This window comes from Neoarius graeffei, chromosome 15, assembly GCF_027579695.1.
Source record: "Neoarius graeffei isolate fNeoGra1 chromosome 15, fNeoGra1.pri, whole genome shotgun sequence".
In the NCBI taxonomy this organism is placed as follows: Eukaryota; Metazoa; Chordata; class Actinopteri; order Siluriformes; family Ariidae; genus Neoarius; species Neoarius graeffei.
In genome coordinates this window covers 40628427-40652574 of record NC_083583.1, presented here as the reverse complement: position 1 = coordinate 40652574, position 24148 = coordinate 40628427, and the positions used below count along the sequence as shown (strand labels likewise).

The following is a 24148-nucleotide window of genomic DNA, read 5'->3' as shown; positions in this document are numbered from 1 at the left end:
CTAGCTAATCCGGTCACCGTCATCTCGGCAACTCGCATTATCGTGCAGCAACATTATCACTCAGATTTAAAAAAAAAAAAAAAAAATATATATATATATATATATATATATATATATATATATATATATATATATATATCCTAATACAACTATGAAATTATTGTTTTTTAGTATATCCTTAAATTACGTTACATTTTCTTTTTAAACCAAGTCGAACTGTGAGTTTCCGGCTAGTTACAGCGTCTGGACAACGGAAGTAGCGTCACGTGATTTCCGGAAGTAAATTTACTGTTGTTACTCGAATTTAAGATTCTTCACAAAAATTTACCCTAATAAATATACAGACATCAGCACTGATTGTTCTTTTTGAATGTGAAAGGCCCAAAACATTTATCAATGATCTAAACAATCACCTCTTTAGTGATCAAAAAAAGAGTGGCAAAAAACAGCCTTCCTTCTGTGAGTTTATTCTGGAGTTAGAATCTCTCCCCAACTCCCTCCGCGTTGTAAGAAATTAAAAAAAAAAAATACAGGCTAATGTGCCTCTTCCACACAGTCCTAAAAAAATTGTATTTCCTCCTTTTCCCCCTTTCTTTCCCCCTTATGTCTGTAAACTGTAATGATGTATTATTGTGCCGTTGCTGTTTCGTCCTTGTGGTGGTGTTGTATGCTGTGTTCTGATGTACATCAATTAAAAAAACAAACAAACAAAAAAAACTGTTGTTACTCGAATTTGTTTCTGGCATGGGACATTTTTTTATTGACTATCCTTATATATATATATATATATATATATACACACACACACACAGTGTGTCTATATGTATAATATATATACAGTGTGTGTATATACATCATCTCATTATCTCTAGCCGCTTTATCCTGTTCTACAGGGTCGCAGGCAAGCTGGAGCCTATCCCAGCTGACTACGGGCGAAAGGCGGGGTACACCCTGGACAAGTCGCCAGGTCATCACAGGGCTGACACATAGACACAGACAACCATTCACACTCACATTCACACCTACGGTCAATTTAGAGTCACCAGTTAACCTAACCTGCATGTCTTTGGACTGTGGGGGAAACCGGAGCACCCGGAGGAAACCCACGCGGACACGGGGAGAACATGCAAACTCCGCACAGAAAGGCCCTCGCCGGCCACGGGGCTCGAACCCGGACCTTCTTGCTGTGAGGCGACAGCGCTAACCACTACACCACCGTGCCGCCCATATATATATATATATATATATATATATGAGAGAGAGAGAGAGAGATCGGCTACCTTAACGATCTTTTGGCCATTACAAAAGTAGAAAAGACTTTATGTATGCTGTGCATGAATAATTACTCAAACTTCCACTGGAAAAAAAAATAGGTACCCTATAGGTACATGTGGCTACTGCTTAGTATAGGTAATCGTATGGGGCAGAGTAAAATTAAGGATTAATTTCACGAGTGATTTAGGCAATTTCAAAGCTTTGAAATTACGAGGAACCATACGATTACTTGTTTATAATATACAGGGCCAAATTCATACTTCGGAAGCCATTCAAGTTCACAACATTTGTCATTCACATTTTCTGAACCAATCAGGGCACGAGACTATCTTGCACGTTTGAATCAGTTTCTCAAGCATTCCTTGTTTTCGCAAATCTCTCGCTTTTCCCTTGAGGACTTTTCATGATCCTTGAAAAGTAACATCTTTCAGGATTGATCCCGGATATTTCTCTTGTCTCAGATGCCGATCCAATGCTGCCTGCATTACTTAAGAGAGTCTGGTTCGTAGTTTTCCCCATTTTCTTTCCTCACTGCTGCATAAAACTGCGATAGTATCTTGTCTAACTCACAACATTTATATGCCACTAGAGAGTCATTTATTTGTCTTTCTGCGGCCCATTTCTTAAACACAGAAAGCCAAAAATTCCTTTTTTTTGGTAATTTCATTTTTGTTTGCAGCTTTCAATTGGTTTATCATTTCTTCGTCAAATATAGCGAAACGCTGCATTGCTGAGTCAGCAGAGTCCGCCATTTTGTTGACAAAATTTGCTAATTTTTGTAACCGTAACCAAGCAACGAACTAGCCAACAGCATTTCAGAAATACGGCCCCATGTTAAGGAAAAAAGCCCTCCTTGATTGACCAATCAGAATTGAGTAATTTGGCCTGATGTATTATAATAAATAAAATTGTTTTCTAATACCATGTCCATACAGTAAATATAGCATATATACATGTTATCAATTATATTAGCCTCATCTCTTGCAAGCATCACCAAGCTGTGAGCAGCATCAGGGCTTTGTTCAAAATACAGTGCTGTGAACTAGATCTATTTTCAAAATAGTAAAAAAAAAAAAAAAAAAGCACTTGTTCATGAATTGTTTTCGAAGCATTATTTAGTAATAATGAGCACATTTTGTTTCATAAGTGCAGTGTAAAGACTGTAAAATTAAAAAATTAAAGCGAATAGCAGAAGTTTGATATCGGCTTTTCAGTATATCTATCAAAAAGCTAAAAAAAACCTTACAAAACCTTTCATTTGACCTTTCAGAAGGACCAAACAAAAGCTGTGATAATCAAAAGGTAAATTTTCTTAAAATAAACACCACTATCGAATCAATAGCCTTGCCGAACCACGAGGTGAATTTCATTCATCTTTTTATCTGCCGATTATCTTCCGATACTACGAAGTTATAATGAGGTTTTTCTTATTTTGTTTCTGGTTCTGATTGGTTCCGAAGTTTATCAAGAAGTAGAACGGGTAATCGAACTTGATCAGGATAAGTTCTGATTGGTTACGATGTTTCACTATTGTTCCACTCATTCTTTACATTCTTATATTCATTCTTGTGTACCTTTCATAACGCAAGAGCAACTGTTCGTATCGCAAGATCATGATTCGCTGTTCTGGTGATTGTAATGTGTATGTGCATGTGCAGTGCACTATTGTTCCACTCATTCTTACAACACGATGACCTGGTGGCCACAGCCTCACTTCGCTTCTATGAGGCAGTAGCTACAGAAATGAATTGATTCCCGATTACTTAGCGTATCAGATCACGTGACACTGTTCCACAAGTATTGACACCTTTGTCCACAGTTATCGACACCCAGATGATTATTTATTAAAAAATAATCGGTATGTGCTATTAACAAAACATCTCATCTCATTATCTCTAGCCGCTTTATCTTGTTCTACAGGGTCGCAGGCAAGCTGGAGCCTATCCCAGCTGACTACGGGCGAAAGGCGGGGTACACCCTGGACAAGTCGCCAGGTCATCACAGGGCTGACACATAGACACAGACAACCATTCACACTCACATTCACACCTACGGTCAATTTAGAGTCACTAGTTAACCTAATCTGTATGTCTTTGGACTGTGGGGGAAACCGGAGCACCCGGAGGAAACCCACACAGACACGGGGAGAACATGCAAACTCCGCACAGAAAGGCCCTCGCCGGCCACGGGGCTCGAACCCGGACCTTCTTGCTGTGAGGCGACAGCGCTAACCACTACACCACATGCCGCCATATACGGTATATACACCTGGGGGCAGCATGGTGGTGCCGTGGTTAGCACTGTCACCTCACAGCAAGAAGGTTCTGGGTTTAAGCATCACAGCAGGAAGGCTGTGGGTTCAAACCTCACAGCCAACTGGGGCTTTTCTGTGTGGAGTGTGCATGTTCTCCCCATTAATTCATGGGATTTCTCTGGGTCCTCTGGTTTCCTCTCACAGTCCAAAGACGTGTAACTAGTCAAGTGACTACTCTAAATTGCCCATAGGTGTAAATGTGAGTGTGAATGGTTGTTCGTCTCTGTGTTAGTCCTTTCCCTGTGACCCTGACAGATAAGCAGTATGGATTATATATGTCCTTAAGATGTTATTTTATAGTCTGTCCTCTCTTAGTAAGAGTTCTGCATAGAACTGTTTTTGCCAATGGATATTCCTCTCAAATTTCATTAAAAATCACGGATAATTATATTATTTAATATTTTTCAGAAGTTTTTCATGCATCTAAAAGTAGAGCATATCAGTAACATGGCTGATACAGACCACTGAACTATTAGTCAGTAAAAACGAGCTTACACTGATTGTAGCACGTGATTTTTTTTTTGTGGCTACTGCTTCATAGCGGTAAAGCCACCATGTCATCGTGGTGTAAGAATGAGTGTAACAATAGCGCACTGCGCATGCGCAGAAGCATTACAATCACCAGAACAGCGAATTGTGATATTGCAATATGAACAGTTGATCTGAAAGGTCAAATAAAAGTTGTTTTTTTTTAATTATTACTTTTTGGCAGATATTTACGCCAATAATTCCAGCGATTCAACAAAAAAACTTGAGAAGGCAGCGAAGACAACGTTGGAATCTTTTGAGCGATCTGCTTGGTTTGCAATTACAAAAGTTCCATATGGGAATAAATCAGCTCCTTCAGGGATAATTGAGCCCTTTCGAGGGATTATTTATTTTACAGTCTTTACACTACACTTGTGAAACAAAATGTGCTCATTATTACTAAATAATGCTTCTAAGACAATTCATGAACAAGTGCTTTTTTACTATTTTTCAAATAGATCTAGTTCACAGCACTGTATTTTGAACAAAGCCCTGATGCTGCTCACAGCTTGGTGATGCTTGCAAGAGATGAGGCTAATATAATTGATAACATGTATATATGCTATACTTACTGTATGGACATGGTATCAGAAAACAATTTTATTTATAAGCAGTAGCCACATGTACCCATAGGGTACCTACAGTTAGGTCCATATATATTTGGACACTGACACAAATTTTGTTTTTTTTGCCTGTTTACTGAAACATATTCAAGTTATAGTTATATAATGGACATGGTCATAAAGTCCAGACTTTCAGCTTTCATTTGAGGGTATCCACATTAAAATTGGATGAAGGGTTTAGGAGTTTCAGCTCCTTAACATGTGCCACCCTGTTTTTAAAGGGAACAAAAGTAATTGGACAATTGACTTAAAGGCTATTTCATGGGCAAGTGTGGGCAATTCCTTCGTTATGTCATTCTCAATTAAGCAGATAAAAGGCCTGGAGTTGATTTGAGGTGTGGTGCTTGCATTTGGAAGATTTTGCTGTGAAGAAAACATGTGGTCAAAGGAGCTCTCCATGCAGGTGAAACAAGCCATCCTTAAGCTGCGAAAACAGAAAAAAAACCCATCCGAGAAATTGCTACAATATTAGGAGTGGCAAAATCTACAGTTTGGTACATCCTGAGAAAGAAAGAAAGCACTGGTGAACTCATCAATGCAAAAAGACCTGGACACTCACAGAAGACAACAGTAGTGGATGATCGCAGAATAAGTTCCATGGTGAAGAGAAACCCCTTCACAACAGCCAACCAAGTGAACAACACTCTCCAGGAGGTAGGCGTATCAATATCCAAATCTACCATAAAGAGAAGACTGCATGGAAGTAAATACAGAGGGTTCACTGCACGGTGCAAGCCACTCATAAGCCTCAAGAATAAAAAGGCTAGATTGGACTTTGCTAAAAAACATCTAAAAAAGCTAGCACAGTTCTGCAAGAACATTCTTTGGACAGATGAAACCAAGATCAACCTCGACCAGAATGATGGAAAGAAAAAAGTATGGCGAAGGCGTGGTACAGCTCATGATCCAAAGCATACCACATCATCTGTAAAACACGGCGGAGGCAGTGTGATGGCTTGGGCATGCATGGCTGCCAGTGGCACTGGGTCACTAGTGTTTATTGATGATGTGACACAGGACAGAAGCAGCCGGATGAATTCTGAGGTATTCAGAGACATACTGTGTGCTCAAATCCAGCCAAACTGATTGGTCGGCGTTTCATAATACAGATGGACAATGACCCAAAACATAAAGCCAAAGCAACCCAGGAGTTTATTAAAGCAAAGAAGTGGAATATTCTTGAATGGCCAAGTCAGTCACCTGATCTCAACCCAATTGAGCATGCATTTGACTTGTTAAAGACTAAACTTCAGACAGAAAGGCCCACAAACAGACAGCAACTGAAAACCGCTACAGTAAAGGCCTGGCAGAGCATTAAAAAGGAGGAAACAAAGCGTCTGGTGATGTCCATGAGTTCAAGACTTCAGGCAGTCATTGCCAACAAAGGGTTTTCAACCAAGTATTAGAAATGAACATTTTATTTACAATTATTTAATTTGTCCAATTACTTTTGAGCCCCTGAAATGAAGGGATTGTGCTTAAAAATGCTTTAGTTCCTCACATTTTTATGGAATCATTTTGTTCAACCCACTGAATTAAAGCTGAAAGTCTGAACTTCAACTGCATCTGAATTGTTTTGTTCAAAATTCATTGTGGTAATGTACAGAACCAAAATTAGAAAAATGTTGTTTCTGTCCAAATATTTGGACCTAACTGTATTTTTAAACAGTGACGGGCTACAAAAAAAAAAGGAAATAAAATATAATGAAATCTCACAAAGAACATGTCCAACAGAATAAATATCAGGAAATGATGGAAAACAAATCACCAGAGCACAAAATACTGAAGTTATTATTATTACTATTATTATTATTATAGGGCGGGCCTACGTCACCACCTACTGTCTCTGCGCGCGACGCGACCGTTTCACTCGTGGTCTCCTCTGATTGGCTGAACGCTGGACCAATCAGCTGCAGCCATCTGTGCAGGAACAGCTAAGTGACGGAGGCCCGCTGCACGTTTCCCCTTTACCTTTATACTCTTCCTTCATTTTGGTCGCCTGAGGCTGTCAGAAATCACCTCCATATACAGCGCCGCGACAAATATGAGAATTTCGCTTGCACTTTTTGCTGCGTTTGCTGTCGGGATCACTGTCGAAGCGACGGTGTTCTTCAAGGAGCAGTTTCTGGATGGAGGTAACGCTAGCGCTTTGCTTCCCTTCAGTCATTTCGAGGCAGCAGTGCGGTTATAGAGTCTAGATTATAATTAATGGGATTTACATTAGCTGGTAATAAACATATCTTATAGCTGTTCTACAGTGCTCATTATCCATTAGGTTCATCACATGAGATCCTCACATCTTAATCAGCTGATTGGGTTTAAAAAAAATCAATCTGTGGGTCAGTGTCCAGTTTGCATTCATGACTTATCCACAACAGTACATTTAAAAAAAAAATCAATTTTCAAAAACTTTTAACAAATATGACCCTGAGGGTTTTGGTTTTATTTACAGGCTGTAATAAGGGGAGATAGATGATTATTACATATGTAATCATATATATACACACACTAGTGCATCTCAAAAAATTAGAATACCATGAAAAAGTTCCTTTTTTTCATAATTGAATTCAAAAAGGTAAACTTTCATATATTCTATATTCATTACATATAAAGTGAAATATTTAAAGCCTTTTTTGTTTTAATTTTGATGATTATGGCTTATAGCTCATGAAAAGCAGAAATCCAGTATCTCAAATTATTAGCATATTCCCTAAGATCAATCAAAAAAAGGATTTACAATACAGAAATGTCCAACTTCTGAAAAGTATATTCATTTATACACTCAATACTTGGTTGGGGCTCCTTTCCCATGAATTACTGTATCAATGCGGTGTGGCATGGAGGTGATCAGTCTGTGGCACTGCTGAGGTGTTATTGAAGCCCAGGTTGCTTTGATAGTGGCCTTCAGCGTATCTGTATTTTTGGGTCAGGTGTTTCTCATCTTCCTCTTGACAATAGAGATCATGCATGTGACGTCACAGCCGATCCAGATTGTAACAGACGCCATCTTGTCGGTCAAACGCCATATTTCCGCCTTCTACTTCTGCTTCTACTTCTACCTTTTCTTCTGGAAAACCCTACTATATACAATTCTACTACAACGGCTGCGGCTACAAGCTCTCCCTACCTGTGCACGTTTTTTTATGTTTTTTGTGTGTATTTTTGCGTGTTGTTCGTCTGTACCGGACTTCAATATCCACTACAACCATATGGACTTACTGGACATTGGTTTCCAGCAGAAAATGACGGTTTGTAGCGATTTCCATCACGTGCACAACATTCCGGACGAGATAGCGAGACCAGCGGGGTCTCCGTGGATTGTTATCGGGTCTGGCAGGCGAAGGAGGCGGCGTCGGGAGAGGAAGCAAAAGCGAGGCTGCAGAGCCGGCCTGTTGACTAAGCTCAGAAAACAGCCACTCAAATCTCCACTGCCAAACCTCTACCTCTCCAACGCCAGATCCATGGTAAACAAGACGGACGATTTGGAATTACAGCTGGAATTACCTTATTCTATTCTATAATCGGCTGGTCAGTGCTATACTCAATACTTAAGTGACTTACCCATCCAATGAGGATTGTTATTTTCTTGTTTACAAGATGCCACATCTGAGGGTGGCTGACAAATCCTGAATTTCTGTAAAGATAACTGTCCAGAGATTTATAAGCACGCAGTGCTTCACCACTGAACAGCGAGGGAAAGTTAATGAGGTAATTATACACGTCTGGGTATTCCACCTCTGGCAGTTCAATATCCACTGACATGGTCGTGAAAACTACGTCCGGTAAGCGATAAGGGTCACTAATCTGTAGGTCGTTTATTTTAGACATCTAATTATCTGTTCATTAGAAAAATGAGCTGTGTAGTCCGTCGGTTGAAATTGATCCATTTTGTATACGAGTGCAGCAGTATTCAGCTGTGTTTTTTTACCGACAAGATGGCGGCTGTTTACATTCCGGTCACGTGACTGCAAGATCTCTATACCTCATAGATTCTCTATGGGGTTCAGGTCAGGCAAGTTGGCTGGCCAATCAAACACAGTAATATCATGGTCAGCAAACCATTTGGTAGTAGTTTTGGCACTGTGAGTAGGTGCTAAGTCCTGCTGGAAAAGGAAATCAGCATCTCCAAAAAGCTCGTCAGCAGATGGAAGCATGAAGTGCTCTAAAATCTCCTGGTAGATGGCTGTGTTGACTTTGGACTTGATAAAATACAGTGGACCAACACCAGCAGATGACATGGCACCCCAAATCATCACAGACTGTGGAAACTTCACACTAGGCTTCAAACACCTTGGATTCTGTGCCTCTCCACTCTTCCTCCAGACTCTAGAACCGTGATTTCCAAATTAAATACAAACTGTACTTTCATCTCAAAAGAGGACTTTGGACCACTGAGCAACAGTCCATTTCTTTCTTACCTTAGCCCAGATAAGACACTTCTGACATTGTCTCTGGCTCAGGAATAGCTTGATATTAGGAATGCGAAAGTTGTATCCCCTTTCTTGAAGATGTCTGTTCGTGATGGGTCTTGATACACTGACACCAGCCTCAGTCCACTCCTTGTGAAACTCTCCCAAGTTCTTGAATCAACTTTTCTTGACAATCCTCTCAAGACTGCGGCCATCCCTGTTGCTTGTGCACCTTTTCCAGCCACCCTTTTCAGCAATGACCTTTTGTGGCTTACCCTCCTTGTGGAGGGCATCAGTGATCATCTTCTGGACAACAGTCAAGTCAGCAGTCTTCCCCATGATTGTGGTTGTGTGTACTGAACTAGACCGAGAGATGCACTGTATTCATACTGTTTTACTCAAACTCGAAATGAAATATTCTAATATTTTGAGATGGTTTTTTTGTTTTTGTACTGTATGCCATACTCATCTCATTATCTCTAGCCGCTTTATCCTTCTACAGGGTCACAGGCAAGCTGGAGCCTATCCCAGCTGACTACGGGCGAAAGGCGGGGTACACCCTGGACAAGTCGCCAGGTCATCACAGGGCTGACACATAGACACAGACAACCATTCACACCTACGGTCAATTTAGAGTCACCAGTTAACCTAACCTGCATGTCTTTGGACTGTGGGGGAAACCGGAGCACCCGGAGGAAACCCACGGGGAGAACATACAAACTCCGCACAGAAAGGCCCTCGCCGGCCATGGGGCTCGAACCCAGGACCTTCTTGCTGTGAGGCGACAGTGCTAACCACTACACCACCGTGCCGTCCTGTATGCCATATTGATTAAAATTAAAATGGAAAAATGCTTGAAACATTTTAGTTTGTGTAATGAGTTTATAATATATAACATTTTCACTTTCTTAAATAACTGATGGAAAATATTGAACTTTTTCACAATGTTCTAATTTTTTGAGATGCACTAGTGTGTGTGATATATATGAAAAGGAGGACATTCTACTTATTTTGTGTCACAAAATGTGTTTTGTTCTTGCAGATGGATATGAGTCGAGATATATGATTATTACATATGGAATCATATATATGAAAAGGAGGACATTCTACCTATTTTGTATCACAAAATGTGTTTTGTTCTTGCAGATGGATATGGATGTATGATTATTACATATGGAATCATGTATATCAAAAGGAGGACATTCTACCTATTTTGTATCACAAAACGTGTTTTGTTCTTGCAGATGGATATGGATATATGATCATTACATATGGAATCATGTATATCAAAAGGAGGACATTCTACCTATTTTGTGTCACAAAACGTGTTTTGTTCTTGCAGATGGATATAAGAGTCGATGGTTGGAGTCCAAACACAAATCAGACTATGGCCAGTGGAAACACTCTGCTGGAAAGTTCTATGGCGATGCTGAGCTTGACAAAGGTGAGGGTTTTATTTTTGTCCATCTGTACTTCGTCTTGCACTTGCTGGACCCTGTAGCAAATATATTCACTTTAAAAGGGAGAGTCATTTAAACTGACTGGAAATGCTTCCGCTACTTGGTCAACTTGATTACATTCATCAGTGCTTCAAATTTGAATATTAATTTCTTTTTCTAATATTGATTTCTGCTGTTTTGTTTATTTTGACCAAAGGTCTTCAGACAAGCCAGGATGCCAGGTTTTATGCCTTGTCCAGTCGGTTTGAGCCTTTCAGCAACGAAGGTAAACCCCTGGTGATTCAGTTCACAGTGAAACACGAGCAGAAGATAGACTGCGGAGGTGGCTATGTAAAAGTCTTCCCAGCTGATCTGGACCAGGCTGATATGCATGGCGAATCTCAGTATTACATCATGTTTGGTAAGCCATGATGACGCGCACAACTATGATGCTCACCACCTCACTACACCTATGAGGATCTGCTCAGTAGCACATTAGTTTAAGCGTTCATAAGTGTTTCAGGTAAAAATCAGAAATTTTTATCCAGTCTAAAATGAAAGATTATGAACATGTGGGTTTTTAAAAAAAAATCATTTTTGCTTTCATCAGGTCCTGACATCTGCGGCTACAGCACCAAGAAAGTGCACGTCATTTTTAACTACAAAGGACAGAACCACCTGATCAAGAAAGACATCCGATGCAAAGTAAGTTGCTGTGTTTAAGAATAATCCAAGTTGTGATTAATCATAATCCATTTATAAGAATCAGGTTTTTCTAAAATTGTTTGAGGGAGAATATTGTCAATTATACATACAGGACACTTTTGATGGAATAAAAACATGTATTCTGTTCCCTTCTAGCGGATTTCATTTATTTGGTTTGATAGCATGCAATATTGTTAGCATATCGCTTATCCTACTTGTATTACGTCACTCTACCCAATGGCGAACAAACATTGAATTGGTTTATGATATTGCGTGGTGGTCAAGGCAGCATGACGTCACATGTCGGAGCTGATGCGAATATAAAATGAGCGTCTTCTGCTGTGCATGTGCAGAAGCATTTCTTTGTTTGCCGGGAAAGAGAAAGACGCCTTGAACACCTGAAAGGCTACCAAAACTTCATTAGATGTTCTTCATGCATATTTACAAAAGAAAAGCATACCAACGGACATCGAAGAACTGGAAGAGAGAGACACGTCAGAGACGTAAAACTAGCGACTGACTGTGACAATTTGTAAACAAACATGGCCGCCAGGTTTGCTTCATTAAAGTGCATATTCTGGACCAATTTCGTTTTTATATGAAAGTATGTCCCTTTACACACACATCCAGAAGGGTAATTTTGCACAAGGCCATCTGTCTACAGCAGAAAAAAATAAAATAACAAAACGCATCTGGAAAAATCCCAGGGGAGTCTGGAGCCAGATTCGTGACGTCACCTGCGGAAGCACCAGCAGGCTGCGTGAGCTTTGCACGGTTTCAGTGCACAGTCTGTGTAGACCAAGCGCTCCCATTTCTCTCTCATTGTCCGGTCTTTTGGAAAACAATGAGTACTAATCCCCTCAAGATTGGTGTTGCTACACCCTCCTACGATACATCTGTTAACCATTTTAATAATTACGCGATAACGTTGAAGAAATTTGCAGAAAACCACCAGGTCGTTTTCTCATAAACAAACCAGTGCTGATGTAGGATTCAGAGGGAGGCATCCCGCAGATGATGTCATGAAAATCAATGTTTGCCGGGAAATCCAAATGCCAAGTTTTTTCAGAGGCGGACCAATTCGCCTCAAATGGCTTGATTTTAACTGAATTTTTCTGGAATTGTGCAAGGTAAAAAAATTGCACAAAATGCAAAATGTGACAGATATTTGACCAAAGTTTAATATAAAATAGGAGAATTACATTGATCTTGCTCCTGAATTTACCCGTGATATGCACTTTAAATACAGAAGATTTTGAGAGAATTTTGAAAGAGAAATATGCATTGAACACACGTGTATATATGTGTGTGTGTGTGTGTGTGTGTGTGTGTGTACAACCCCAATTCCAAAAAAAGTTGGGACAAAGTACAAATTGTAAATAAAAAAGGAATGCAATAATTTACAAATCTCAAAAACTGATATTGTATTCACAATAGAACATGGGCAACATATCAAATGTCGAAAGTGAGACATTTTGAAATTTCATGCCAAATATTGGCTCATTTGAAATTTCATGACCGCAACACATCTCAAAAAAGTTGGGACGGGGGCAATAAGAGGCTGGAAAAGTTAAAGGTACAAAAAAGGAACAGCTGGAGGACCAAATTGCAACTCATTAGGTCAATTGGCAATAGGTCATTAACATGACTGGGTATAAAAAGAGCATCTTGGAGTGGCAGCGGCTCTCAGAAGTAAAGATGGGAAGATGATCACCAATCCCCCTAATTCTGCGCCGACAAATAGTGGAGCAATATCAGAAAGGAGTTCGACAGTGTAAAATTGCAAAGAGTTTGAACATATCATCATCATCATCATCATCTACAGTGCATAATATCATCAAAAGATTCAGAGAATCTGGAAGAATCTCTGTGCGTAAGGGCAGGGCTCTACGTTAACTTTGAGACATGGTTGCCCATTCGGGCAACCATTTGTAGAAATCTGGTTGCCCGAACTCAGAACATGGTTGCCCAAATATTACATACTTTTTTCCTTTGAATATGCCACAAACACGTATGCTTACAACACAATGTTCACTCGCATGCTCTACTAATGCCTCGTAAAAGCTTATTTTGTTGATTTTCTTATCCTTCTTTGTGTTCCTTTGGTTTCTGGGTTCAATTATATCGTGTCTAACCACTTTTTGTGTAAACCACCATGAATGTGCATTGTGTTCTTCTTTTGTGTGCTCATAATTCTATAATTCCACAATTACAATTTGCTCTCTGGTGATGGTACCATTTAAGTTTTCATTTCTACACCATTTGAACTAAAGAATTGGTTTCAAATTTGCACATTCATGCCTGTCCCAAGTCATTAAAGGTGAGGGCACAAAAAGTCTGATGAAAATAGTACCAACTGAAAGGGAGGGAAGGTATGATAAAGTTTGTGACTTTAATGTTTTATTTTATTTTTTTATTTATTATTCAACCTTCTCAGACGCTGTCTGTATCAACAAGCATTGACACTAGCGCCCCGTGCGAGTAATGCGGTAATTAGTCATGTAGTGAAGGACATACCAGTAGAACACTGAATATGCACTACACGATAATTATTAGCAATGGGAAACTGCATTGCGAGCCTGCGATGTGCAAATGTGAATTCCGCTAGTTGTTGAACATCCCGTAATGATAACATGGACGCGGTCTTTCTGAGTCAAACAATCGCAAATCGTGATGGAATTTCATCATAATATGAATGAATAAACATCGTTTTTCACACAAGTTGACATATTTGGGTAGTTGCCCGATCGGGCAAGCATTTGTGAGAGTCTGGTTGTCCAAATCTATTGAATGGTTGCCCTGGGCAATCAGGCTACTGTTAATGTCGAGCCCTGAAGGGTCAAGGCCGGAAAACCATACTGGGTGCCCATGATCTTCGGGCCCTTAGACGGCACTGCATCACATACAGGCATGCTTCTGTATTGGAAATCACAAAATGGGCTCAGGAATATTTCCAGAGAACATTATCTGTGAACACAATTCACCGTGCCATCCACCATTGCCAGCTAAAACTCTATGGTTCAAAGAAGAAGCCGTATCTAAACATGATCCAGGAGCGCAGACGTCTTCTCTGGGCCAAGGCTCATTTAAAATGGACTGTGGCAAAGTGGAAAACTGTTCTGTGGTCAGACGAATCGAAATTTGAAGTTCTTTATGGAAATCAGGGACGCCGTGTCATTCGGACTAAAGAGGAGAAGGACGACCCAAGTTGTTATCAGCGCTCAGTTCAGAAGCCTGCATCTCTGATGCTATGGGGTTGCATTAGTGCGTGTGGCATGGGCAGCTTACACATCTGGAAAGACACCATCAATGCTGAAAGGTATATCCAGGTTCTAGAGCAACATATGCTCCCATCCAGACGACGTCTCTTTCAGGGAAGACCTTGCATTTTCCAACATGACAATGCCCAACCACATGCTGCATCAATTACAGCATCATGGCTGCGTAGAAGAAGGGTCTGGGTACTGAACTGGCCAGCCTGCAGTCCAGATCTTTCACCCATAGAAAACATTTGGCGCATCATAAAACGGAAGATACAACAAAAAAGACCTAAGACAGTTGAGCAACTAGAATCCTACATTAGACAAGAATGGGTTAACATTCCTATCCCTAAACTTGAGCGACTTGTCTCCTCAGTCCCCAGATGTTTACAGACTGTTGTAAAGAGAAAAGGGGATGTCTCACAGTGGGAAACATGGCCTTGTCCCAACTTTTTTGAGATGTGGTGTTGTCATGAAATTTAAAATCACCTAATTTCTCTCTTTAAATGATACATTTTCTCAGTTTAAACATTTGATATGTTATCTATGTTCTGTTCTGAATAAAATATGGAATTTTGAAACTTCCACATCATTGCATTCCGTTTTTATTTGCAGTTTGTACTTTTGTCCCAACTTTTTTGGAATCGGGGCTATATATATGTATGTATGTAGGCTGGCTTTTTTTGTCTTTGACTTGTTCAATATCATGCTACCTGAATGGAAGATGATATACCACTCAATGCCAGCCAGTATTATTTAAGTATTGTCATGTTCTGGGAGTAAAAATATCTTTTGCGGTCACTGTACCAAACTATCAGTAATAATCATGATGGCTAATGGCTATTTGGAGTACAATTTGACATTTCTCCAAACCAAACCCAGTGTGTTCTCCGACACAAACTGGAACAAATTTAATACCTGACACTAACTTAAAATCCCCAAGCCATCACCATTTTCATTTATACAGTGCACTTAGTCTAATTTTGTTTAGTGGGATAATTTATAAATGGAAATAATTACAAATGCACAATGCAAGGAACCTGTTCTTCACACGTCACTTAAAAAAACAAGATAAAATGAAGTATGTCGCATTTTTTATTATTGTGATATTGTTCATGAATTAATGAAGCGGTGTCAAAGTTTCAATTTATCTTTGCTCATCCTAAGAAAAGTGTGTGTATGTACAGGGGCGGTCCGACCGGGCAGCCGCCCAGGGCGGCATCGCGGGGGGGGCAGCACGAGCGCGGCCTCGAAAAAAAACGGTCCCAAAAAAAAAAAGGTCCCCCGAAAAAAAAAAAACAAGACGGGCGGGGTGAACATTTTGGATGGGGAAGCCCAATACCAAAGTTGCGCAGGTGATGTCATCAGTGTGTGTGTGCCTAACTTGTCGTAGCCCCATAATATGCACAATCCCGCCAGCGGAACGTTGTACTAGTCATCAAAAAGACTTTACTACCATAGTACTACACTACTATGACATTACACAGAGTCTTAAGTAATACATTACGACTTGATCATTGCCATTCTGGTAACAGCAAATTTATAACGGGCCGTGTCCGCAACGTACAACACACGACGAGAAATGTTTAAACAACCATGTAAAGCTGTTAACATTCTGTTGGCTAATACAGAGCCCAACGCCGGGCGTGAAAAAAAATAAAAAAAACGTTCCCCCCCCCCCCCCCCCCCCCCCCCAAAAAAAAAGGTTCCCAAAAAAAAAAAGACGGGCGGGCGCCGGCAGGGGGTTTCGCCCGGGGAGTAAATCACTCTAGGATCGTATGTATGTATGTATGTCTAGCTAGCTAGGACAAGTTAGTTGAGCTAATTACATACAGCTTTTCTCAGTGGTCTGAGCCATGTATTAAACGGTGAACTTGGTGGTATGTTTGTCAGTAGTTTTATACAAATAGCTACCTTTAGAAGTTGTTGCTAAATAAACAACATTGGAATTAACAGCTGTCTCAAGCGGTGGGGCAACACCAACGTTAGCTCTTAACAATAATAGTTTAATTTATATAGCGCCTTTCACAGACCCAAGGTCGTGTATTTTGTTTCTAAAACTGTTTCTATCCGCTTGTTAAGTCTGATGCCAGTAGCCATTTCCGGATCCAAAGACTGCTTAAGTGTTGCCAACATGGACTTTGTTGCAAGATTTTGTCACCACTTAAACTCCTTTAGTGACTTTGATTCAAAAAGAGTCTGGTGACGAATCGAGCGACTTTTTCAGCACGTTAGTCACGGTTTTGATTCAATATGCTACAGTGACTCACCTCTTGAGGTACAAAGTGGTATTACGAGATAGGATGGGTCAGGGCTAGCTGGTTAGCATGATAACTTCAGTAGATATCTCTGCAACACAATATAAAGATGTCTGACATAATATCAAAATTATTTTTTCACATTCTGTAAATTATTTTAAAAAATGTTTTAAACTAAAATTCTTACATATGGCACCTTTTAAGATGTTTAATGGCATTACTGAGCAGCACCTGTATGCTATCCTTTCAGGATGATGAATTCACAAACCTGTACACACTGATCCTACATCCTGACCAGACCTATGAAGTGAAAATCAACAATGAGAAAGTGGAGTCCGGCTCTCTGGAGGAGGACTGGGACTTCCTCCCTCCCAAAAAGATCAAAGATCCAGAGGCAAAGAAGCCAGAGGACTGGGACGACCGTGCCAAAATCGATGATCCTGAGGACACAAAACCAGAGGTTAGTCAGAGCCAGATGGTCACTTTGGAGAAGTTGTAAATAATTTATTTCAAAAACTTGTTTCCAAATTCTAATTATGTCAACATTATGTATTAAATACTTATAAGCTGCTTCCATGCTTCAAACAAGTGAACAAATATGTATCATCATCATTATCTGTAGCCGCTTTATCCTGTTCTACAGGGTCGCAGGCAAGCTGGAGCCTATCCCAGCTGACTACGGGCGAAAGGCGGGGTACACCCTGGACAAGTCGCCAGGTCATCACAGGGCTGACACATAGACACAGACAACCATTCACACTCACATTCACACCTACGGTCAATTTAGAGTCACCAGTTAACCTAACCTGCATGTCTTTGGACTGTGGGGGAAACCGGAGCACCCGGAGGAAACCCACGCGGACAACATGCAAACTCCGCACAGAAAGGCCCTCGCCGGCCACAGGGCTCGAACCTGGACCTTCTTGCTGTGAGGCAACAGCACTAACCACTACACCACCGTGCCGCCTGAGGAGATGTATGGCATGCTGAATTGAAAATTTCATTACCAATATTCTGGTGTTGCAAAAAAAAAAAAAAACTACAACTTGTCTGTTTTTGGGAGATTCATCAGTATATGATGTGACCTGTTACTTTAACTGTGCATGCATACAGTAAAGTCACACAAGCGGCTCATAACTCCTCACCAGAGTTACACTGAGCTGTACTTAATAGTGAAGCCCCATACTTAAGATAAATTCATCAGCCTGACTTTTGATGGCTTTGACTGTCCGTCCGTATGTGTACCACCACAGGGAACCTGATCATAAGTCCAAGGCAACATATCTCAAACACTTGACCACTGGACAAAGAAATTTTTATCTTTATTTACATAAGATAGACAGACAGGTTTTTATCCGGCACTTATTTTTAATTTGCTTTTTAAAAATGAGTTTATTTGCTAACACATTTTATGGAAAATATTCACAACAGTTTCATCTAAAACGAGTTAGAACAGCATTATTATTCCATTAGCTTGTTGGACAATTGACCATTTTCTGTCATGTAAGGGCGATAGATGGGTGTAAGTGCAGGAAGAGTTTTATTGAAAACGTGAGAAAACGGATCCAAAACGTAGACGAAGACAGAGTCGAAAAACGGGCAGTGGTCGAGTGAAGCACAGACAGGAAATCAGAGGTAATACAATACTTGCAGTCCAAAAACACAAACAGGGTCAAAATCAGAAAAACGATACAAAATACAAGGCTTTTGCAAAGTCTGTGTGTTACTCAGAGTCCTTATAAGTATGTGCTGTAATTGCACTCTAATCAGGAACAGGTGCATGGTAATTCATCCTAATGATATGTGCGTGTGCTTTGCAATCTGTGGCTGTGCTCTGAGCTCCAATGCATGAAAGATGTGACCAGACAACTGTGACACGTCGAGTTTAATATTCGATCGTAACTATATAGTAACAATGTAAAATGAAAGCACTGGTTCACTGCTGTCCACCAGGCATCCAGCAGAGTCACACCATAGTAAACGTTGTGGTGTTTCTGGTGCACGGCATGCGGTGTCAAAGAAAGGAATAAATATGTATTTGTAACGACGATGTACGTTTCATTATTGGTGTCATTGTCACAAGACAATGCAGCAATTTACTGATGCAAAATACACTACACAATTTGATGGTTCATATGCTGTTCTGGTTGATTTTTTTGCCCTTGTATATATTTTGCTCATACACTCATCAGGAACTCTGCTTTCAGACAGTGCCTAAATGTCTATATTTGTTACTGAGAATACTTGCGCTAGTTAGTTAGCCAATGCTAGCTGGGACAGATAAGTGTTACGGTTAGTGTGCATTACGTGAACCACTTTTTCATATTGGCACAGAAGGTGCTCTGACCAGTGATAATTTGCTACCCTGTGCTATAGACTTTACTGGCTAACAAACTGAGATGGTCCTTGCTGCAGAACCAAAATCCAGGGGGTGGAGCGGGACCTGATCCAACTCCTCCTGTAACTCTGAGCTCCAGGCCACACGATGCTGTACAACACAGAGCAAACATACTCCCTAAAACACATTGAAGTTATCCTCACCCCCTGGATTTTGGTTCAACTCCACCCAGGTGGGGAGGAGCTTGATCAAGACTGAGTCCACCCCCGGACTTTTGATTTGACAGACAAACCTGAAACTGATCTAAAGTTCAAGAAACTTTTAAACGAACCAAAAAAAGAAAAAGCAAAAACACTGCCATGTCTGTCAAGGCCCATTTAAAAAAAAAAATCAGTTAGCAACAGAAAATATAATGTTAACTTTCTTTACATCTCAATACTTCATGCTCTGTATTGTTTGTCTCAGGACTGGGATAAACCCGAGAACATTCCTGATCCTGATGCCAAAAAGCCTGACGACTGGGACGAAGATATGGACGGCGAGTGGGAACCACCCATGATCCCTAACCCTGAGTACAAGGTACATTATGTAGCATGTTAAGCTTTCAACAATTCCACATTTCCACCAATGCAGCGTCTTTAACACTAAGAATGGTTTCAAGTACAATTTTTTTTTTTTAAATAAAAGCATGCGATTTTGTCTCAGTATTTGATTTCAGTCACTGGCGTTGCCCTTTAATTGTGACCACAATAATGGTTTGGATCCAAACAAGATAAATTCAAGGACATAAAACGGATCCTAATTGAACTGTTTGATCTTTGGGTATATGGGCTTGAGTACTATGAAGCAATACAAAGCAGGTATCCTGTGAGACTCTGGCTCACATACTGTCTGTCTCTCAAGTAACATACTTTTGGGAGTTGGACGCATATGTGCCAAAATAATTGGATTTCCTCTGAGGTCCTGCACATCTCTTTATAAACAGATATCAAATTCACATTTTGTTTTGAGCCTTGAATAGCTGTTGTCAGGCTGTCGTTTGTTTGAGGTTCCCAAAAGGGAAACTAAATCACAGAAGACCACATGAGGCTTTTGTGTATGTGGTTAAAATAAAATGATACCTGCTGAATAGATACAGCTTTAAACTGCTTTCACTGAGCTTGGGGTAGATCGTGTTTGATTAATTGGTGGGTCAATCATCAAGGGATAAATAAAATGAATGCATAATATGACTGCGTCATGTTGAGGAGATTTGAAATAAGTATAATGTCGTCATTTAAGCTCTACTGTCGACAACACTTCCCCAGGTGTGGTGAATGTGATCTAAAAAAAAATTTATTTATATATATATATATATATATATATATATATATATATATATATATATATAAATATGCTAATGCAATGTATACGCAAGAGCCACACACATTATTACTCGAGCTTACCTTGTAAGTAAGGAATAAAACCTTGGAGGAATGCTGTTATAGAAAAATTATCAATAACCGTGTGACGCAACTTCCTCTTTATACCCCAAAGTTGAATATTTTCCTATAACAGCACATCCTAACATGTTTTATGTCTCTCATACCACTAACCCACAATTGTATTCAGTAATGAATGTTGTACCCATTTATAGTTGCATTTAATGAAGTGGAACGTCTGCAAAACAAGTTTCTGTTCACGATCACTGATCTCTCTCCTGAAGTTAATTGTTAAAGAAATAATACTATGTAAGAATGAGTGTTTAAATACAAATGCCTGACGTGCCTTGAAGCTGCACTGCTCCCAGAGCTACCGTTACTGAAAATTAATTACCTTCTGACCAATCAGAATCAAAAATTCCACAAACTGTCTCATGAAAACTGTTGTATGTTGGTTATAACACATACAGAGGGTACAGATCCATCATGATAATGATGCTATCCATTCAGTGCTGACTTGGGCCCCAGGCCATCAGGCTTTTGAACCAAGGATTATAATCACCATCTACCTCTATTTCCATCAGGCTTTGAGCCACGGATTATATTAGCAATTTTGCACAAGACATTGCACAGTATATCTACCTCTATGTTTGCACATTGTTTGTTTGCCTCTCCTTTTTTTTTTTTTTAAATATGTTATCTTCATTTTTCACTCTATCTTTATATTTTGCCTTCCATATGCACTTTATATTTTATATTTCATATTTTATATATATATTTTTATTTTGGTAAGTGTAGTTTGGTCGGGCAGTTGCAAAATAGAATTTCATTACCCAATAATAAACCGCTGTGTCTGTTATTGTGTATATGACAAATAAAAATCTTGAATCTTGCTGGGGGTTTTTTTCTGTTTTTTTTTTTTAAAAGGGTGAATGGAAACCTAAGCAGATTGAGAACCCCAACTACAAAGGAACGTGGGTGCATCCTGAGATTGACAACCCAGATTACACACCAGATAATGCTATTTACAAATATGACAACATTGGAGTTATTGGACTGGACCTGTGGCAGGTATAGTTTGATGGGCAATAAAAATGTTTTAATTTAAAAAAAAAATTCCAAATAACTGTTATAAAGACATGTAATCCTGCAGTATCAACAATATTTTTGTGGTTTGCCATTAGTCATCGATACACCATGAGCAAATTCTTCCTGTGAAAGTTACTTGTCATTATAGATTGATAAACACTGTCACCATTGCTTAGTTTTATATAAAATTGTTTATATTGTATGCCTAGGTGAAATCCGGGACCATCTTTGATAATTTTCTGATCACTGATGATGTAAAGGAGGCAGAGGAATTTGGCAAAGAGACATGGGGAGCCACAAAGGTACGTTCACTGATACACATCCCTCATAAATTTTTAAGCATTTGTGTATTGTTTGTCAACATAATGGCCACATGACCTCAGGGCCCAGAGAAGATGATGAAGGATAAGCAAGAAGAGGAGGAGAGGAAACAGAGGGAAGAGGAGGAGAAGGACAAGAAGGAAAGTGAAGGTGACGAAGACGACGATGACGAACCGGAAGATGAACAAGAAGATGAAGAGGAGGAGGAAACTACAGAGGAGCCTACTCTGCTGGATGAAGATGATGAGGAAGATAAGGCTGTTAAAGATGAGTTGTAGATGGTATCAGAGCTTTCGAGCACATTTTAGGAGAACCTACTGATCCTCCCCCACTCAGTGAAGCTCTTTCTGTGGGCTTTAACTACCCAACCAGGACAATAGAGTAAGGATGTGTTGTGTTTTTGTTTGTTTTTTTCAGTTCAGTTGGCAAGGATTGTTTTCCTACCGCCGCACCCCTTTGTTTTCAATCATAAAAGTAATGCTATGAAAGATTAGCCATGCCCTGGATTTTTGTTTGATTGTTTGTTTGTTTTTGTTTCCCTACTGCTGCTACCCAGCTACTCCAGTTCCCACCCAAAGTTACACGTAAAACTAAATTAGTGTGGATTATTGCCATCGTGTCTTGAGGGGAAAATGATGAGTGTATAATTTTTAGGTTATTTGCACTTTTTTTAAATAAATGATTTTCTTAAACCATTGCCTGGCTTACCTTTGTCATTTATGACCTAAAAACCTTGTAGCTTATTTTATCAGAAATTCTCCAAACATATTTATAAGAACTTTTAAAAGAATAGAATGAAATTTACCAATTTTTTTTTTTTAACTGTCACCAAATGAGAAGTTTGAGGTGCAGCATGTGTTTTATTTTTGCACTCGAGCTATTGCAACTAAATTTTTAATCATAATTTTTTTTTATTTTTTTATTTTATTTAAAGCTTGTTTCAAAATTTTCTGCACCTTTTTAATACTTTTTTGGGGGGGGGGGGGGTTGTGTTGCAGAATCTCCGTCTATCCATTATCTGTAGCTGCGTATCCTGTTCTACAGGGTCGCAGGCAAGCTGGAGCCTATCCCAGCTGACTATGGGCGAGAGGCAGGGTACACCCTGGACAAGTCGCCAGGTCATCGCAGGACTGACACATAGAGACAAACGACCATTCACACTCATGGTTAATTTAGAGCCACCAATTAGCCTAACCTGCATGTCTTTGACTGTGGGGGAAACCAGAGCACCCAGCAGAAACGGCGAGAACATGCAAACTCCACACAGAAAGGCCCTTGCCGGCCACTGGGCTCGAACCCAGGACCTTCTTGCTGTGAGGTGACAGTGCTAACCACTACACCACTGTGCCGCCTGATTGCAGAATCTGTACTTAATCTGTACTTATCTGCCACGGGGCGGCACGGTGGTGTAGTGGTTAGCACTGTCCCCTCACAGCAAGAAGGTCCGGGTTCGAACCCCGTGGCCGGTGAGGGCCTTTCTGTGTGGAGTTTGCATGTTCTCCCCGTGTCCGCATGGGTTTCCTCCGGGTGCTCCAGTTTCCCCCACAGTCCAAAGACATGCAGGTTAGGTTAACTGGTGACTCTAAATTGAGCGTAGGTGTGAATGTGAGTGTGAATGGTTGTCTGTGTCTATGTGTCAGCCCTGTGATGACCTGGCGACTTGTCCAGGGTGTACCCCGCCTTTCGCCTGTAGTCAGCTGGGATAGGCTTCAGCTTGCCTGCGACCCTGTAGAACAGGATAAAGCGGCTACAGATAATGAGATGAGATTATCTGCCACTTGTCCAAGATGGTTCATAATTGTTCATAATCATTCAGCTACACAATCAACTTTTGGGCATGTTTATATCAGTAAATCCATGTGAATGACATGCTGATTTTGGGTGCCTTTACACTTGTAAGCTACAAAAAGTCATCTTTGATCAAAAGTGTCACCAATCAAATATAATTAGTTACAGGGAAAATTAAACCTTCGAAGTGTGTGTGTAAAACTGGCACAGTTAGTTGTCAGTGAGGTCATCGGAATTGCTGAGCTTGAGTTACTGTTTGTGTGGAGTTTCACATGTTCTCTCTCTCTGTGTGTGTGTGTGTGTGTGTGTGTGTGTGTGCGCGCGCACGCACACCGGCTTCCTCAGGGTTCTCTGGTTTCCTCCCACTTCTGGAATGCATG

General features: G+C 40.2%; 1 protein-coding gene across 1 annotated transcript; it reads left to right on the top strand.

The window, feature by feature from the left end:
* The first annotated feature begins 6645 nt into the window (after nt 1-6645).
* On the top strand, nt 6646-22677 carry calr3a (calreticulin 3a). The gene is made up of 9 exons (XM_060941311.1): nt 6646-6875; nt 10492-10593; nt 10806-11009; nt 11199-11293; nt 17062-17271; nt 19615-19728; nt 21498-21641; nt 21869-21961; nt 22043-22677. Exons 1-9 carry the CDS (start codon nt 6785-6787, stop codon nt 22256-22258), a joined length of 1269 nt encoding a protein of 422 aa, XP_060797294.1. The 5' UTR covers nt 6646-6784; the 3' UTR covers nt 22259-22677.
* Nucleotides 22678-24148: the final 1471 nt, after the last annotated feature.

Excerpts from the sequence above, each read along its gene's own strand:
- calr3a (XM_060941311.1), top strand. The coding sequence starts at position 6,785 with ATGAGAATTTCGCTTGCACTTTTTGCTGCGTTTGCTGTCGGGATCACT. Across the intron at positions 17,272-19,614 it reads CTGAGGACACAAAACCAGAG|GACTGGGATAAACCCGAGAA; the intron begins GTTAGTCAGAGC and ends TGTTTGTCTCAG. Across the intron at positions 21,962-22,042 it reads AGACATGGGGAGCCACAAAG|GGCCCAGAGAAGATGATGAA; the intron begins GTACGTTCACTG and ends ACATGACCTCAG.